The sequence below is a fragment of the Ictidomys tridecemlineatus genome, chromosome 7, assembly GCF_052094955.1.
Source record: "Ictidomys tridecemlineatus isolate mIctTri1 chromosome 7, mIctTri1.hap1, whole genome shotgun sequence".
NCBI classification, from domain to species: Eukaryota; Metazoa; Chordata; class Mammalia; order Rodentia; family Sciuridae; genus Ictidomys; species Ictidomys tridecemlineatus.
The window spans coordinates 25190419-25209763 of NC_135483.1; the positions used below are offsets into that span (position 1 = coordinate 25190419).

Sequence of the window (19345 nt, forward strand, 5' to 3'; positions counted from 1 at the left end):
ATTTAACTGACACCATTTCTACATGTCATGCATATTCTGCCTTTTGCTTCTGCAGCTCTACTTTTTTGAGTTTTTCCCATTTGGATTCCTAAAAGTGAATTCAAGATACAAACTTTAGTTGTATAATAGTTATCACTTGTCTTGGTATACTTCATTGGTGAAAATATCTTAGGTGTCCTTGGAAAAGCTGGAAAGTTTATCCTTTTTTATTGAGTTGTTCATTTCATCTTCTTTCTCCTATCATTTTTCTTAATGTTACTTTTCATCTATTGGATCTTTTAAAGAGTCTATTTCCAAACTCTGTGCTTCAGTGTACTATCATCATCCATGTACTAGTCTCATTACATTTAGAAATGTGTGTCCTCTAGCAAAATAACTTATACTTCCATAACTTACACATAAATTGGATATTTATGCTCCTCTAATCAGGGAATTTACCTGAATCAAATTGTTAGTCAAAATTTGGTCTGAGCCATACCACTCTATAGAAAATATATTTGAATTAAATCCAAATATATTTTCACAAAATTGCTGCTTGAACCAAGCAAACCAACAAACCCAGGAAAATATAACCTGGATTTTTTTGTAAGGTAATAGAATAAAATATAAAACTTGAATCTTAAAATTGTATACAGGTCTATTTTGTGTCTTTATTTACTAAATTCAGACATGGAAACAATCAGGCAGCTGAACCAATAACAAGAGAAAATAGACAATTAGTAGGAAAGAGAAAATTTCAAACCAGGGATGGAAATGAGAAATGTACTTGATAGACCCCAACTTGTATAGGTTGGAATCAAACATTCTATATACAGCAGACACAAAGATGCAACAGAAGTGAATTTATATTCAGTGAGCATGTGCTAGAAATAGTGGCTAGCTTCTAAATATCCTAGGAAAGGTGAGTTTTCAGAGTTAAGGGTGATTGATGGGTGTTGGAAAAGGGTCTTTGCATCAACACACATATCCATTATCTCTAATTACATGTGCAGTTACATATTTTACATCCTGTTCCTACTAGGTCCCTAGCATAACAGATTGCCAAGCACTGAGAGGAGAATTGTAACCCCTTCAAACTATCACACAGATACAATTACAAACTGACAAATCAGCCATTTTTCCTTCTGAAAAAGAAAGGTATGAGCTTAAAAGAATGGTGTAGACAAAGACTTTACTAGGAAGCCTTGATCTAAAAGTCTCCTGCAGTAGGTGATAGTCTTGCTTTTAAGAATCTTTTACCATGATTTGTATCATGCATATAGAATTTAAAATGGTTAGGTACACAGAGGAAATATATGAGGGAGATTTTTCTTTATTGAATGAAATCAGAAAAACTGCCTTGCTGGAAATCGTAAAAAGATTAAGAAGCAAAAATTACTCCCTATTTTAATCATGACTAATATAAAGAGCATAAATCCAATAATTTTACTTAATTTGTTTTAAGAGATTATTAAATGCCATCTTTGTGAAAAAATATGTCAAGACTAAATAAACAGTCCAGACAAATGTTTTGTGACTATCCATTGGAGTAGGGTTCTAATAAATTATGGTAGTATAAAATATAAAGAAAGCTAGGTAATTGTGAAAATTTATGATACTATATATATATGGATTATATGAAAAATATCTAACTCAATATGGGATATCAATTTCTTTGAAGAATTTCAGTTTTGTAACTATATTTTATCAATATGTTCATGAGGAACACAATGACCAGCACCATCAGTTAAGCACCAGTTATATTTATTATTATCAATGTAGTAAATGTATTATTGGTGCAATAAATATGAGTGAATAAAAAATCATATGTGGTTGAAATTTTACAATTTACTTTGTTAACATTCAAAACCTAATTGGAACACTGAATTTGAAACTGTGCTATTCTATGATTAATTTTACAATGCATAAAATAAATTTCATTTATTCTTAAAAGTTGACAACACAAAGTCATAATTTTTGTACAGGTTGATACTTTTTTGGTTCCAATTCAGTGAAAATTTTTTACTGCCGAAAAGCTTTTTAAATTTTTATGTTGTTGTCTTTCTTAATTCAGGTTATCTGGAATGAATATACCACCACCAATTATCAGCAACAAAAACTGGCTCAGACTGCATTTCGTTACAGACAGCAATCACCGATATCGTGGATTTAGTGCTCCATATCAAGGTACATTTAATAACTACCTTTTCCTCTCTTGATGTGTAAAATTATTTTAGTATGCACAACTGCATTTTCTGATGGAAAAAAAGATATCAATATAAATTTAGCATTTATAGATGGTAATTTGAATAGGCAAATGTCATTCTCTTGCTGAGGAAATAATGTGATTATAACTAAATTGCAATATTAAAGTTAGCTGATTTTTACAGCACAATATCTAGATTAAAGAATCAGATGACTCAAAAAAGATAATATGTAACAGATATAATATTCTGATGTAATATGGTGTTTAAGCAATTTGGGATGCTACTAGAAACTGGACCACAAATAATTGTCTGCAATTGTAACAGGCTCTTCATCACTTGAAATCCATTTCTATACACAATGTGCTTATTATTGTTCGTTTAATGAACCTTGCTAGGAATCTTATTTACCAATTTTATTAACAGGCACAATTTTGGATATGTAGAATATAATATTTTGTGTATTAACTTTGAGAAAAATCATTGAAACAAGATTATTATGAAAATAGAGTACAAATGAAAAAGTAACTTTTACATTGTTCAGTTTTATTATGTGGATTTAGGGTACTTTATCCTAAGATTGTTTATGTTAATAATTTTATTTCATTCCAGTAGTGTATCAGCAATTTTTCAGTTAATAGTATTACCATAGTTATATTTGTTCATTTATCAGTTTTTTTTTGTTTTTGTTTAAAAAACACTTTCCTCTTTAGTAGTCTGTGATCTTTAGCACTTTGCAAATTTAATATGGTGACTTTAGGAAGTTTATTATTAGTAAATAAAACAACATTAGACCATCATTTACTAGACTACATATTTTAGCAATTAATTTATATTTTGAAGATCAGTAACTTCTCTGCAGCTGTTTGATCATATTTTTCTAATAACAGCAACAGATTAATGTGAATTCTAATTTGACTTTTATAAAACTACCTTGTACAATAAAAATCCTTAGGACATTAACTTAAAATAAAAATTTTAGGCAAAATCCACCTCAGAAAACCTACAATAATTTGTTTCTAAAGCAGTTTAATGGAATGGAAAATGAATGCAAATATCCTTTAAAGTTCTGTGGATTTATTAACATTTTTCATTATGTCAGTAAGTCATAAATATAATATAATATAAAATATTATATCTTAAAACTTTAAATATATTTATAGAAAGATCTATTTTCAAATATATTATTAAAAATAACAATCCAAATATGGTAATTTGAATCTGACCAAATTAAAACAGTGTCACTTTTATATTTGCAAAAATATTTTATCTAGGTTTCAGTTTTAATTTCTTAAGTCTTTGTGCACTTCAGAAATCAGAGGATATTAGTTGAAAAGAAATATTATTGCAAAGCTTCTTTATCTCTGGATTGACTCCTTTCCTTGTGGAATTTTCAACCACATGAGTTTATAGCTCTGATTCCTCTCTGCAATGAGGTAAAGCAGATGGCACAGCAGGAATTCAAAAGACTATCCCCTTTGATTCATGTTGTGATCTTTCCTATTAGATTCATGGAATCTTTCAGTTGAATATCTTTTACTTTTTCTGAGTGCAAATAAGGTAGCAATCATTTTACACTTAAATATAAAAGTTGGAGAAAAATAGATTTATCTCAAACATTAAATGGCACTCAATTTATGCAATATAATTTCATGGAACTTATTTTCAGATAGGGTTGTTTTGCATTGTAAAACAACAGCACAAAACTGCCACTAGATTTGTGTATTTAATTATTATTTTTAATATTCCACTCATTGGTTTTAAGTTGACATTTATAGAATTTTCAAAACTCAGTATTATTTTCCAGCATGGCCTGTTTGATTTTAGCACTGAAAATTACATAATCAATGAATTTATAACAACAACAACAACAACAAAACAATAGAAAGGAAGTGTTTTATTGGGTATGGTTTACTCCTATTTTCAGCAGAAAAAGAGGCTTAAAATAAGGTAGGTTTTAGTGTAAACTTTATCCACAGAACACAGAGGAAATAAAATGGGTTAAGAAAATTGAAACTATGATTTTATAAGATGTAGGGAAAGTTTTATTACCTAAAAATGTGCCTTTGCATTGTATCCTTTTAAAACTTTCCTGATCAGGTTTAATTTTTCTAGTTGTATTATATCCAAATAATATTTTACTTAGCACAAATTCTTGGAGAAGTAAGTTTTGAAATCAGAATCAAATTAAAAAAATTGTATTATAAAAACACTGATAAAACCGATTTAAATGTCTGCAAAACTCATAATTCTGTTATGCAAAAAAATAGGTACCCTAGCATGAAAGGGTAATCTTGCTTTTTACATTGTTCCATAGCACTATTTCGTTTCAGTGGTATCTTAATTAAGATCAATGTAAATGGAACATTTTGTGGAAGATATTATATAAAAGTCAAAATCAAGTCTACACAGCTAGGCTTCTTAATAACTCAAATACTGAGTTACTATCAGTAATTATCATTGATTTAATTATAATTTTGAATTCATTTAATGTTTTAATGGAGCTCCTGATTTCCTAACACTGATTATTTTCTTTATAACGTTTTATTTCATCTGTGTCCTTTACTAAATACCATGAAAATTAACTGCAAACTACTAAAGGGTTCAATGAATGCGATTAGCTATTTTTTATAGTTTGTTCCATAATTGATGGAAAGGCATATAGCTATATACCAATGTACTTTTTCAAACAGAACCACCTTTAAGTTGTATTATAAACTAGGTTCTTGATTGGCTTAAATATTGTCCTTTTAAATATGCTTAAGTTGAAAATGAGACTACAATGCCAATAAGTACAGTTCTATTCCCATTCAAAAAATACTAAGAAAAGTTGTGATTTAAGTACAATGTTTTTTGATAAATAAAAGTTCTCCTCACTGAGGTTTTACATTGAGTATGTCTACTCCAATAGAACATAAATAAAAGCATCTCTTTTTTTTCTCCTGAGTTTATTTATACTGAAAATATGTTGTTTGAAAACTTTTTTTATCATCTCCTTTTTGATTTTAAATTTTCCTCTTTAGTTTGCAGTTCCTTTCCAAAGAAAATCATTTCCATGTTATTGTACTATATGTGTCATTGTTTTTTTATACTGTTGCCATATTCAAATTACACCAATAATTTTTTCTAACAAGAATCTGAATTGTTCTACTTTTCACATAAATATTAAAACGTCTGAAACTGTGGTGTTTGGAATTATTATTACCTATTTTTAAAAGGATTAATATTGTTGTCACTTGAACTTTGTATAAGCCTAAAATCTAGGTTTTTTTCCTTTCCCATGCATACACAATCATATTTTCCTATTTTCTGAATTGAAAAGGGATTTTTAAATGACACTCAATTATTCAGTACATAAAACATTGCCTCTTGGAGATGTTTATAGAAAAGAATTCTTTTCTAATACATAAGGCTTCATTTTTAAGTATCAAGTATTATTACAATGTTTTAATTTTAATTTTGGAATAATATACACTTTGCTTTTTTAATGTGCAATTGTGGAAGCTGTAGTTGTAGGATTCATATAATTTTCTTTGACTTGTAAGTTTAGGAACTGTAACATTTCATCAATTACAAATATTTAAATATGTGAGTTTCTTGGTATCCTAGATTAATCCTTCTAAATAGGTTCTATAGGTTTTATCACATTTTATTTACCCCTTTTCTTCCATAATATTGTTGTGCATAATGCTTCTTGTATGGGTAAATATTTTCTATGTTCTTAACCAAGATATATTAATAGTAATACACAATATCTTAAATTTATGTAATAAAATATTTTGTAGATTCTCAAATAGATTATTTCATTTAGGAATCAATTGGGCATTTCTTTTGTTAGAAAACACATTTAATGAACTGAATTTTTAAGCCATATTCAAAATCACCTCCTGTAAACCTCATGTATATAGAGGCAGGCCTTTTACATTTTAAATGTCTGTCTTTTAGTTGAAAAACAAATAACTTGGGAATAGTTACCCCATTTTTTATATTTGGGAGGTTTTTGACATAAATGTGTGTATACAGTTACTAAACAAAGACAATAAAATTATTGGGGATGCAGCATATGATCTTAGGGAAAGAATAGGATTTGTGTGGTTAGAAGATTAGAGTTGAATAATGACATTACTGTTTGCTATTTGAGTTCTCTGAGTCTTGGATTTTTCATGCATAAAAATAATCACAATAGCCAGACAAATTATTGTTCAATTCAGAAGGTTTTAAGACTTCTTACAGTAAAAATAAGACATGCAGTAAATAAAGATGCTTCAGTTGTAAGAGATCATCAACCATATGGGATGGGTGAGAAACTATACATGCTAGCCATGAGGAACAAGTACTTTAAATATTGTGATCAAACAAAATATTTGAATCCAGGAAAAATGTTAGATTTTCTCACTAACACAAAGGAGGATGCCCATGTTTTTCAATGGAAAAGCACTTTTGCTTGGAATCAAGTTTAAAACAGAATATTTTGTGAATAAAACTGAGAAACAGTTTCCTTTCTATAACAGATTTTGATATCATAAATCTAGTTCAAGCTTAGTAAAACAGCATAGCATCAAAGCAAATTTCTATAAAGGTGATAGTATTTTAATCTTTGCTGTCTCTTGACATGTTTAGCTATATTTTTTCTAACTTTGTTTAAATGTAAGTTTTTCTTATATCTTCACATATTCATTACTACATAATATAGGAAGTGATATATCCCACCATGCTATATTTGAACCCCCTCCTCTAATCTGATAACTCTCAACGAATCATATTTATGATTCCAGGATTCTTTGGAGGAAGTGTGACGTGAAAAAAGAAGACCTTTTGGTCTCTGGACACTTTACTTGTACTATACTGACATGGGAATGTTGAACATGGATGAATAACTTCCTTTCCTGTTAAATAGAGTAGATGGAGCTTTGTTAGTATAATTCAATAAGTAATTGATGAATATTAATTTTTATCTTTAAATAATTATATGGTATGGGAAGATTCATGAAGAATATATTTGAATTCTTTTTTCAAAATATCATTTTTTTCATATATGGGCCATCTTCATTCTTTTAATCTTATGGAATAATGTATTTATTTGTGCTTCCTGAGTTTTGAGAGAATAGGAATCTAAGTTTCATGGGTATATAGTGTTTGAGAATAATTTCTAATCTGTACCATGCTTTCTTTGTTTTTATTTTGATATTATTACCACCTTTGTTTATTTAAGTTCCCTTCCATTCTAAATAATTACTCTCACTGAGAAATTCATTTTTAAAATTTTATGTAGAGTAAAAAAAAATTACTTCTCTCATTGGGCTTGCCTGGTATATAAGATTCATTTTTTAATTAGTACTGTGCCTACAAAACCAGCAGAGACAATCAGAATATCTTAATAGTCAAAATGGTCTATCTAGATAATCCTCTGCCTTTCTAAAGTAACTATTAAAAACTCTGACACTGTTCTTCTGTGATATAAACATTTCACAGTCATACCAATATAAAACATAATGCCTTATATCATTTCAATAAATAATGAATTAGAGTTAAATTTGTTTAACAAATATGTATGTGTATAAACATATATACACACACTTATATTTATATATGTATGTATTGTTTTATTTCTGTTTTATGACGTACATTGATTTAATTTAAAATAAAGCCAGTAATCTGGGAAATTTTCTAAATGTAAAGAGGTAATTTTAGTTACATAGCAATATTGAAACTGAAAATTTCAACTACATACTTAATTAAATACTAACTTTTGTAAGAATTCTAATCATTAAAATCTTGCTACATATCTCCCACTCTTAATTTTGTTTCATAAATTGTGGATATGTATAATGGTAAACTGGCTAGTTATTTCCCTTCAAATTTCTCTTAAGTAGAATTTCCTTTATGAAATGAATATTAATGAGGTGAGAAAAGTTTTGTGTATCAGAAACATATTATTAGCATTTATTTTTGCTCAACTCTAAACAAATATAACAATTTCCCATATAATATATCATCTTGCTAAACATTTTAACAATTAATTAAAATTTAAGTCATGTGGTTATGTTTAAAGTAGAAATATAATTTTAAAATATAAACTGAAGTTCCATAAATTAAGTATAATTTTAGTAATAATATTGATTGTTCCTTTATGTTGCCTAGTTTTTTATAATCTTCTTTCATAAGAGTATGAATTAACAATATATATTCACTTTGAGAATACTCAGAATTATTGGTGGACATTACTTGTGAAAAAAGTGCTGTCTTAAATCAGATACTAATAAAGAGTATTACCTAAAATTGGATGATGATAGATTCTGGTGTAAAGTATATCAGGGAGTGTAAAGATAAAATGAATGTACTTAAAATAGTCATAAAATTCAGCATTATAAAGGTTTGATACAGATTTTTGTTTAAACTTTGTGTTGTTTTCTAAGGAATTAATTCAATCTCTATAGCATTCATTTAAGGGTGACTTTCTTCTTTTAAGAAAACAACAAAGATTTAATGATTATTAGGCTTGTTGTGTTCTTTTAAAGTAAATATTATATATATATATATACAAATTGTTATTTATTTATTGTATCTATCTATCTATCTATCTATCTATCTATCTATCTATCTATCTATCTATCTATCTATTTATTTTGGAGTGCTGGGGATTAAACCCAGTGCCTCTTGCACACTAGGCAAGCATTCTACTACTGAGATACATCCCCAGCCCAATGCTTTTTATTGATACTCCTAAAAATTTAAAAGCAATTTTTTATTAACTTGTTGCAGTCTCACACATTTTGTGAGAATCCAGAAATAGTTTAGTAAAATGATTGCAATTTAGATTACCATAGTAAAATATACCAACTACTATCTTTTATGAATGAGATACAGTAATCTTATCAATATCAAATTGTCATATATATTTGTGAGTGCATATATGCATATGTGTATATATATATATATGCACACACATTATAAATATATGTATATATACATATATACACATACATATGTGTCTGTGTTTTCTGAAATATATAAATATATAGTAGGTCCAAATATAGTAGTGGATATCTATAAATCTAAAAAAACAATAGATAGATAATTCCGTGTAAATTTTTTATTAGGCTTATATATTCCTGCTGATGATAGCATAAATTTAACATTTACCACTCTTTTCTAGGATAAGAGTCTTTTTATTTTTATTGAGATTTAGCCAGGTATAGTTTTATGGTTTACATGTCCTCCTCATTCCTTTTTCAAGAAAACTTCTGAATATGTGTTAGACTGTGAGTTTTAATAATGATAGATATAACCAAGTTTTCTATGTGTAAACCATCATTCTCACTTATGAATATTAGCTGGCTTCACTACAGATATTGCTTCTTAGTAGCTGAGGATCCTGTATGCATACATTGTTGGTGCACAATTACTTTGTGGCCCATTCTCTTAGAATGTTCAGTTATTTACCTTTGACTCTATAATACCATTTGGTGGATTTTCCATCTAATCTTTAGCTGAAGTTCTTTAAACCACATTTTCTACCATAAATTATCTTTTCTTTTGGCAGGGTTACAAGGTATTGAACTCAGGGGCACTCTATATCTAACAAAGTTTAAGATATGATAGAGGTATTGGTGCCCTTTCTCAATAATCCCTATCCTCCATAGAGTTTTTGAAGAAAGGTGCAACTTAGACTTCTTGTTTTTGTTCATTTTAGTTATATATGACAGTTGGGTGTATTTTGACATATTAAACATACATGGAGTACAACTTCCCATTTTTCTGGTTGTACATAATGTGGAATTACATTGGTTGTGTATTCACATATGAATACAGGAAAGTAATGTCCAGTTTATTGCACTATCTTTCATATTCACATTCCCCTTCCCTTTATTTCATTCCTCTTTGTCTAATCCAAAGTACTCCTTATTGTGAGTTAGCATCCGTACATCAGAAAGAACATTTGGACTTTGTTTTTTTTCGGGATTGACTTACCACTTAGCATGCTAGTCTCCAGTTCTATCCATTCACTCACAAATGTCATAACTTCATTTCTCTTTATGGCTGAATAATATTCCATTGTGTGTGTATATACCACATTTTCTTTATGAAGGGCACCGAGGCTGGTTCCACAGTTTAGCTACTATGAATTGAGCTGCTATGAATATTGATATGGCAGTGTCCCTATAGTATGCTGATTTTAAGTCCTTTGGGTATACACTGATGAATGAGATAACTAGGTTAAATGGAGGCTCTGTTCTAAGTTTTCTGAGAGAAATTTTCATACTGCTTTTCAAAGTGGTTGCACCAATTTGCAGTCCCACTAGCAATGTATGAGTGTACTTTTTTCCCCATATATTCATCAACATTTATTGTACTTGTATTATTTATAATCACCATTCTGACTGGAATGAGGTGAAATCTCAATGTAGTTTTATTTTTTCTCTTTTTAAATTGATTTAAAAAAAAACAAATGACAGCAGAATTCATTATAATTCTTCTTACACATATACAGCACAATTTTTCATATCTCTGGTTGTATATAAAGTATGTCAATAAAAATTCATGTCTTCATACATGAACTTTGGATAATGTTGTCTTTCATATTCTGCTATCCTTGCTAACCCCCTACCCTCTCCCTTTCTCTCCCACCCCTGTGCCCCATCTAGAGTTCATCTATTCTTCCAATGCTCCCCCTCATAACCCACTGTGAATTAGCCTCCTTATATCAGAGAAAGCATTTGGCATTTGTTTTGGGGGGGATTGGCTAACTTCACTTAGCATTATCTTCTCTAACACCATTCGTTTACATGCAAATGCCATGATTTTATTCTCTTTTATTGCGGAGTAAAATTCCATTGTGTATATATGCCACATTTTTTTATCCATTCATTTACTGAAGGGCATCTAGGTTGGCTCCACAGTTTAGCTATTGTGAATTGTGCTGCTATAAATATTGATGTGGCTGTGTCCCTGTAGTATGCTGATTTTAAGTCCTTTAGGTATAGACTGAGGAGAGAGATAGCTGGGTCAAATGGTGGTTCCATTCCCATATATCCAAGGAATCTCCATACTGTTTTTTCATGTACTCCTCATACTATCACATCCATTGTTTCATCATCTCTACTTTGCCAAGCAAGATACAACAACTTGAGGACAAGTTGTGCAGACATACCCTGAAGAAGTACATGTAGCCTAGTTTGTAAGGGGAAGCAGATAAAAGTCTGTGTAATTCTTGCTAAGAGCTTTGTTATTCTCAAATCAATGCAATTTCTCTCACCTTAGTCATCCTCAAATTTACAAACATCAGGATAACATTTTTTTCAGAAAAAAATGAAAATTCATTGGAAATAAAATTTGAAAATAAGTGAATATTGTGGAAATTTGCTGTTCTTAATTTAGAGTGAGATGTTCAAAAATGACAGTTGTTAAATTAGTTAATATATGTAAAATACATTGAATAGTGTCTGGCAGACAATAAGAAGTTTTATAAATTTTTAGCTATTATAATTATTATCATCATCATCAGTAGCAGTAGCATGAGTAGCAGCAGCATCCTTACTGTTGGAAAATGATTTGAAAGGCAATTTTAATTATATTCTTTATAAACTGAGCAATATTTGAAAGAACAATGTCCCAGCCTTTTCATAGCAATTAGTTGAGGCTTATGTATATTTTAATTATATAAGTGCTTATGTGTTTTTTCTTTAGAAAAGTAACACAATTATAGGCTTCTAGCTGACTGATGGCACTTGCCTATCATCCTAACTACTGACAAGGCTGAGGCAGGAGGACCACTACCTGAGCCAGGAGTTAGAAACCTGAGGAACATAGTAAGACACTGGAAAGAAAGAAAGGAAGAAAGAAAGGCAGGGGGAGGGAAATATTGTATATTTCTTTACACAGTAGCTATGATAATGAAAATTATCCCCATTAAACCATATCAAACTTTTAAGAAATGTTTTACAAATTAACTCTGACATAACTGGGGACTACATTCATTGCTATGATATGAATGCTGGTGAAATAATTATTAAGAATGTCTGCTATTATACACTTATTTAATCTTTTCGTAGTTCAGGAAGTACTGACTGTGGATGGAAAACCCAAGAAGGAATCTGTAGTTAATAAAACAGCTTGAGGTGAAGAAAGTAAAAAATCTTAATGGGAAAGGTAATGATTTCATAATACCCAGTGCACTTTTGTTGAAAAAACTCAATTTAAAACATTATATTATTTATATAACAAGAAGGTAACCTTGTTGCATTGGATTATGTCCTACCTTGTTATAGAAAATACAATAGTCTTTAAATATCCTGTAACTGACATGGACTTTCCTATTTACTGGTCACACATTTATTTTTTCTGGTTTATCAGTGTAACAAAAAAGTCAGCACTCTTATTCAAAGTAAGTGTTTAATTAATATATGGCAATAGAATCTTCAATTATATTAAGAGAGAGTGGTGGATGAGATTCTCAGGTTTAAATTTTCCTTTACACAAGTAGTGTTCTGGAAAGAATGATGAATTAGAAGCTAGTAAATCATGGTACAGACTCCACTGTGTGAACTGAAATGTATTCCTTAATATATCAGACTATGGTTCTTTCCAGGTCTATATAGTTCTTTATATTAAAACCCATTCTCTGCAATGCCAGTAATCCACTGAAGTTGCTCTCATGATTGCCTTGCTTTGCTGTGAAAAGTCTTCAGTGATCATTGCTGTAAAGATCCTTGTCATTCTTTATCTTCTAATTTATTGATACCTCTTAGCACAGCACTAACCAAAAAAATAAATAACAATAATAATATGACACATTCATCTATAAAATTTGAAATTCTCCAGTGTCAATGTAAAATAGTAAAAGAAACAAGCATAATTTATTTTAATTGTATTTAACCAATATGTCAGAAAATTAACATTTAATCACAATTAAAATATTACTGACATATGGTACATTTTTTTTATTAAATCTTTAAAGTTTTGGTGGTATTTTATATTCACAGTACATCATTTTGGACATAAAATTTTCTTTGAAAATAGTTGATTTGCTTAAAAGACTAGAAGAATCTTTTACTAAATTTTTAAAAAATATTTTAATTAATTAGTATTTTAATTAACTTTTATATAGCTATGACCAAAATATCCAACAAAAACAACTTAGAGAAGGGAAAGTTTATTTGTGGGTAAGAGTTTCAGAGGTTTCAGTCCATAGGTAACTGACTCCATTGCTAAAGGTTCAAGTGAGGAAAATATTATGAGGGAAGGACCCAGTTGTGGAAATCTGGTCAACTCATGGCCTGGATGGAAGGAGAGAAGGGGAGAGTGGATCATCTTCCTAGGCACCACACCAGTGACCCAACTCCTCCAGCCCTGGCCCTCTTGCCTACAGTCCCACCAGTCAGTCCATTCAAATGAGGATGGACTGATTAGATCACAGCTCTCAAACTAATCATTTTACCTCCGAATATTCCTACATTAACACAGGTGCTCTGGGGAATACCTCACATCCAAACCATAAGAGTAAGCATTGAAATAAATTTGTGGAAAAAATTATTAGATAATATAGAGTGGCCTGCTAACTAAAAGAATTTATTTTACTATAGAGATAATTTGGTATTTTTTGAAAGATATAAAATATGCTTTTTAATTAGAGGGTTGATTAAATAAAGCATTAAGGGAATAAATCTTCTATACTGATGATTTCTACAGTTATTATTAAGTTGTTATTTTTAATGAAAAACAAATGCAAATACAGAAATGTGAAACAAAGCAGTGGTTATCAAAAGGCAGTCAAACAAACTCGCTCAGTGCAGTCACTTTACCTCTGACTCTATCTGCATTAATGAAAGACCTTTTGGGGGATACCTCATATCTAAGCACAACCATAAGCAATTATTATTTACTTAGATATGACTCTGATTCTTGGTGTCTTCATAAAATAATTAAACACGCAAGCACATTTAATGTTGTATCAATATGTAGTACAGGAAAGAATGCATGTCTCAACATCTTTACTGCAATACATCTATACATGATACAGAAGTTGAAACTAAAACAGTAATGTTATACTTAATGAAAAAACATTTTGTAATACCTTTATTAATTAAAATTAAATTAATTGAGCTTAAAAATTGAGCTACTTTTCAAATACTCAAAAGCCATAATTGGCTAGTGGATATTATATTGGACTGTGTAGTGCTGTACACAAAATGTGCAGATCTCTTATTGACAGCTAAGGTAGAGATACCAAATTATATGGAAGCAGAAAACAAGTTCAAAATTTACAACAAATACAATGAAAAAATGTGATAAAGTCATTTTTGTAATTTCTCAGCTTTTAATTGTTATTATTCACTAAGTCATTAAGATTTATTGTGTATGATTATTGCATTTCAGTTTCTGCCACATTCCAAAATTTTAGAAGTCTAGTTAATTTAAAAGAAGTATTTGATGAGTAATATTCCATTGTGTATATATGCCACATTTTTTTAATCTATTCATCTATTGAAGGGCATCTAGGTTGGCTCCACAGTTTAGCTATTGTGAATTGTGCTGCTATAAACATTGATGTAGCTATGTCCCTATAGTATGCTGTTTTTAAGTCCTTTGAGTATAGTCCAAGGAGAGGGATAGCTGGGTCAAATGGTGGTTCCATTCCCAAATTTCCAAGGAATTTCCATATTGCTTTCCATATTGGCTGTACCAGTTTGCAGTCCCACCAGCAATGTATGAGTGTACCTTTTCCCCCACATCCTTGCCAACACTTATTGTTATTTGTCTTCATAAAAGCTTCCATTCTGACTGAAGTAAGATGATATCTTAAAGTAGTTTTGATTTTCATTTCTGTATTTGCTGGAGATGATAGAATTTTTTAAATATATTTGTTGATTGATTGTATATCCTCTTCTGAGAAGTGTCTGTTCAGGTCCTTGGCCCATTTATTGATTAGGTTATTTGTTTTTTTTTTTTTTTTGGTGCTGAGCTTTTTGTGTTCTTTATATATACTAGAGATTAGTGATGTATCTGATGTGTGAGGGGAAAACATTGCCCCCAAGATATGGGCTCTCTGTTCATCTCACAGATTGTTTCTTTTGCTAAGTAGAAACTTTTTAGTTTGAGTCCATTTCATTTATTGATTCTTGGTTTTAATTCTTGCACTATAGGAGTCTTATTAAGGAAGTTGGGGTCTAATCCCCACATGATGAAGATTAAGACCTACTTTTTCTTCTATTAGAAGCAGAGTCTCTGGTTTAATTCCTAGGTCCTTGATTCATTTTGAGTTATGTGAGAGATAGAGGTTTAATTTCATTTTGTTGCATATGGATTTCCAGTTTTCCCAGCACCATTTGTTGAAGATGCTATCTTTTCTCCAGTGTATGTTTTTTTGCACCTTAAGATAATTGTAATTTTGTGGATTAATCTCTGTGTCCTCTATTCTGTACCACATTGGTTTACCAGTCTGTTTTGGTGTCAATACCATGGTGTTTTTGTTACTATTGCTCTGTAGAACACTTTAAGGTCTAGTATAGCAATGCCATCTGGTCCACTCATCCTGCTAAGGATTGCTTTAGCTATTTTGGGTATTGCTTTAGCTATTTTCCAGATGAATTCATAATTGCTTTTTCTATTTCTATGAGGAATGCCATTGGGATTTTTGAAGGGAATTGCATTAAATCTGTACAGTGCTTTTGGTAGTATGGTCATTTTGATAATATTAATTCTGCCTATCCAAGAGCAACGTAGATCTTTCCATCTTCTAAGGTTTTCCTGACTTCTTTCTTTAGGGTTCTGTAGTTTTCTTTCATGAGCTAGAAATACTGATGTATTATCTCTTACAATTTATCAGAATGAATATACCTCTTTGAGTGCAAGTTCCTCTCTAGCCTGAAGCTCACTGAATGTTTGTAAACCAGCTGAGGTATAGTAAACAAATGCATGTACATTCATACATACACACACACACACACACACACACACACACACACTCCCTAGTGGTTGTATAAGATATATCTAAAATATTTGATATTTTAACAGAAACACCTGAAACATGTTTGTCAAAATCTTTGTCAAAAAATCTGTGATAATCATATGAAAAACCTGTATTGATTTATTGATTGCAGTGAGTGGCTTAAAAATTGAACTGCTACATATTTATATTTCCCACAAAATTTGAGGTGAAATTGATATTTCTCTTCCTTTGCCTATACATGTCTCTCCCAGAACACACATGGTCACTTTAAAATCACCTTTTTTTCTCATAGACTTTATTAAAATTTATACTTTGAACTTAATTTTGATGTATTTATTTATTTTTCCTGGCAGATAAAATTGTATTTATTACATACATCACTGTTTTGAAGTATACGTATACACTGTATAATGTTAAATCTAGCTAATGTGTATTTTATCTTATATATTTATTTTTGTGGTGATACCACATGTCTACACTTTTTAGCATTTTTCAGGAATACAGTATATCCTAATGAACTACAGTTACCATACTGTACAATAGACCTCCTGAATTTATTCCTCCTATAAAAATGTGATTTTCTATCCTTGACCAACCACTTCCCAGCCACTGCCAACGACCAGGACCTCTCTACCAGATTCCACTTATGAATGAGATCATGCAGTACTTTTTTCCCGTGACTCATTTATTTAACTTTAAATAATGACCTCTAGCTTCATCCATGTTTTCACAAAAGACAGGATTTCCTTCTTTTTTATTGTTAAATAAGATTCCATTGTTTATATGTACCATATTTATTTATTCAAATAGATAACTACACTCCTGTATTTATTGCAGAACCATTCATAGTAGCCAAAGTATGGCATCAAACTGTGTCCATCAATAGATCTTGAACGTATAGTGAAATAAGACATGTACAGAAATAAAATTGCCATAAGATCTCACTTATATCTGAGACATAAAATAGTAAAAGTCGTAGAAATAAAGAGTTGTATAGTGGTTACAATGGGCTGGAGTGGGTTGGAATTTAGGGAGCTGTTGCTTAAATACACAAAATTTTAACTAAAAACAAAAATTTTAAGAGATTCATGATATAACATAGTGGCTATAGTTAATATTAACATCTGTTCTTGAAAATTGCTCAGAGTAGATGTAAGTGTTTAACCACATACAATAAAAAATTTGTGAGTTAATTCATATACTAAGAAGCTTAGTGTAGCCATTTCACAATGTATGCATATTTCAAAACATCATGTTGTACATGATAAATATATTAAAAAAAATTTGAAAAAAAACTCCCAAATCTCTTTTCTCATAACAGACTTCATGAAATTACAACCTCTGAACCTCATTGGAAGAGTAACCTAATTGCTTAAATACACAAAATTTTAACTAAAAACATTGAGACAGAAAAGCAATCTAAACTGTCTTGTCCTTCAAAGAGACAGAATATAATTTCTCAATATATCATCCTAGCTGAAAATAGTAAATACAACTGCAAATATTCCCATTTTAGCCACATATTCAGGAAACAATTAAATTACATTTTAAAGGCCAAAGCATCTGAATACAACAGAGATGTCAAGGATGTAAAAAGTTAACAGAAGGTCTTTCTTTTATTTGACTATTTCTGCTTCCATTCTCATGATTTCATAAAATGGTTTAAGGAGTAAAACTCTAAGACTTGGTTATACCAAATACTTTGGTTATTCATTTAAGGGACTTAATTATTTAGAAGTTAAGTAGTTAAACTCCTCAGTTACTTAAAATTTCCCATTGCAAATTTTAAATGAAATATTCATTATACCTCCAAGTAAGACTAGAATTAGAAATCAGACATAAAAGCTCAGAGATGTGCTAAGTTAAAAACCTTCAAGTTGGGGGCTGGGGATGTGGCTCAAGCGGTAGCGCGCTCGCCTAGCATGCGTGCGGGCCCGGGTTCGATCCTCAGCAGCACCACATACCAACAAAGATGTTGTGTCCACCAAGAACTAAGAAAAAAATGAATAAATGTTAAAATTCTCTCTCTCTCTGTCCCCCTCTGTCTCTCACTCTCTCTTTAAAAAAAAAAAAAAAAAAAAAAAAAAAAAAAAACCTTCAAGTTAATCTCTGATACTAGAACTATGGTTCCTGGGTAGCCAGAGAGCAACAGATGTTTGCTCAACCTACTTAATGTCCTTGAAGTTACCATTTGTAGATTCTCCTTTCTAATCTTCTTGAATTATGTGCAGCAAAATGGAATTTACTGTCATTTTCTACAGTTTTCCATACCTTTTCATACTTGCACATACTTTTATTTTGAACTGATTTGCCCTATCCCACAGTTGCCCACGTTATCTAAGTACAAACTTTTTCCATATTTTTTCTTATATAATAACAATTTAGATATAATCTTTCTTCTTTCTTTGATTATGGCTCTTTTGTGTATATCCAATAGTTCCTTTAAATCAAAATTTATGCTTTGTTAACCTTTATAGTTTTTGGATAAAGAACAATGTCTTGGAAATTATAAATTAAGAAGATATCCTTTTAGAATGAGTACCTATAAGAAATTTTTATTTTTTAATTTTGTTCATAGAATATTTTACACTTGTTTTACCTTATGTAAGTCTAGCCTCTTCCAGGTATCTTTCCAAATATGAGAATAAAAAACATTCGTACCAATAGTAATATACAATTCATTATTTTTAGTTGACTCTATCAATATTTTCATCATTTAGAAGCAAATTAACTGAGTTGCTTATATATATATTCTAATTTCTAATAAATATGGCTCACGTTCACAGTGATCTACACTGATCTTCATTATAATATAAAAATGGCTGAATAGATGTAGGATATAAATTTAATAGAAAAGAAATAATATTTTTTGGATTTGGAGACAAACCCTTTACATTTCCAGCTCTTATAATCTAAATTTTTGAGTTACAATCCAGAAATAGTAGTTTCTAGTGTGTAATATTGTAATAATTATATCCCATGGTATTTTTAATACACCTAAATCATATTCTGCTATTGTAAAATACTGGGAACTCACATAGCTAAATTCCAGTATGTTTATTTTTCATGGAAAATGTTAAAAAATAGCATCACATGTCTTTATTTATATATTATTTTTATTGATATAATAATAATGGAGTACATATGTGTGGTTCTTTTGAGTTTTCAGTTACTTTCTGAATCTAGCTATTTTTACAATAGCCTGTTTCTGCTA

General features: G+C 30.0%; 1 protein-coding gene across 5 annotated transcripts in view; it reads left to right on the forward strand.

The window, feature by feature from the left end:
- The window catches only part of Csmd3 (CUB and Sushi multiple domains 3), a 1083924-nt gene that overhangs the window by 358144 nt on the left and 706435 nt on the right, over positions 1-19345 (forward strand). For all 5 annotated transcript variants that reach the window (XM_005316223.4, XM_078016771.1, XM_040293722.2 and 2 more), the window contains exon 6: positions 2054-2166. In XM_005316223.4, coding sequence (XP_005316280.1) covers positions 2054-2166 — 113 coding nt within the window. The remainder of the gene's footprint in view (positions 1-2053; positions 2167-19345) is intronic.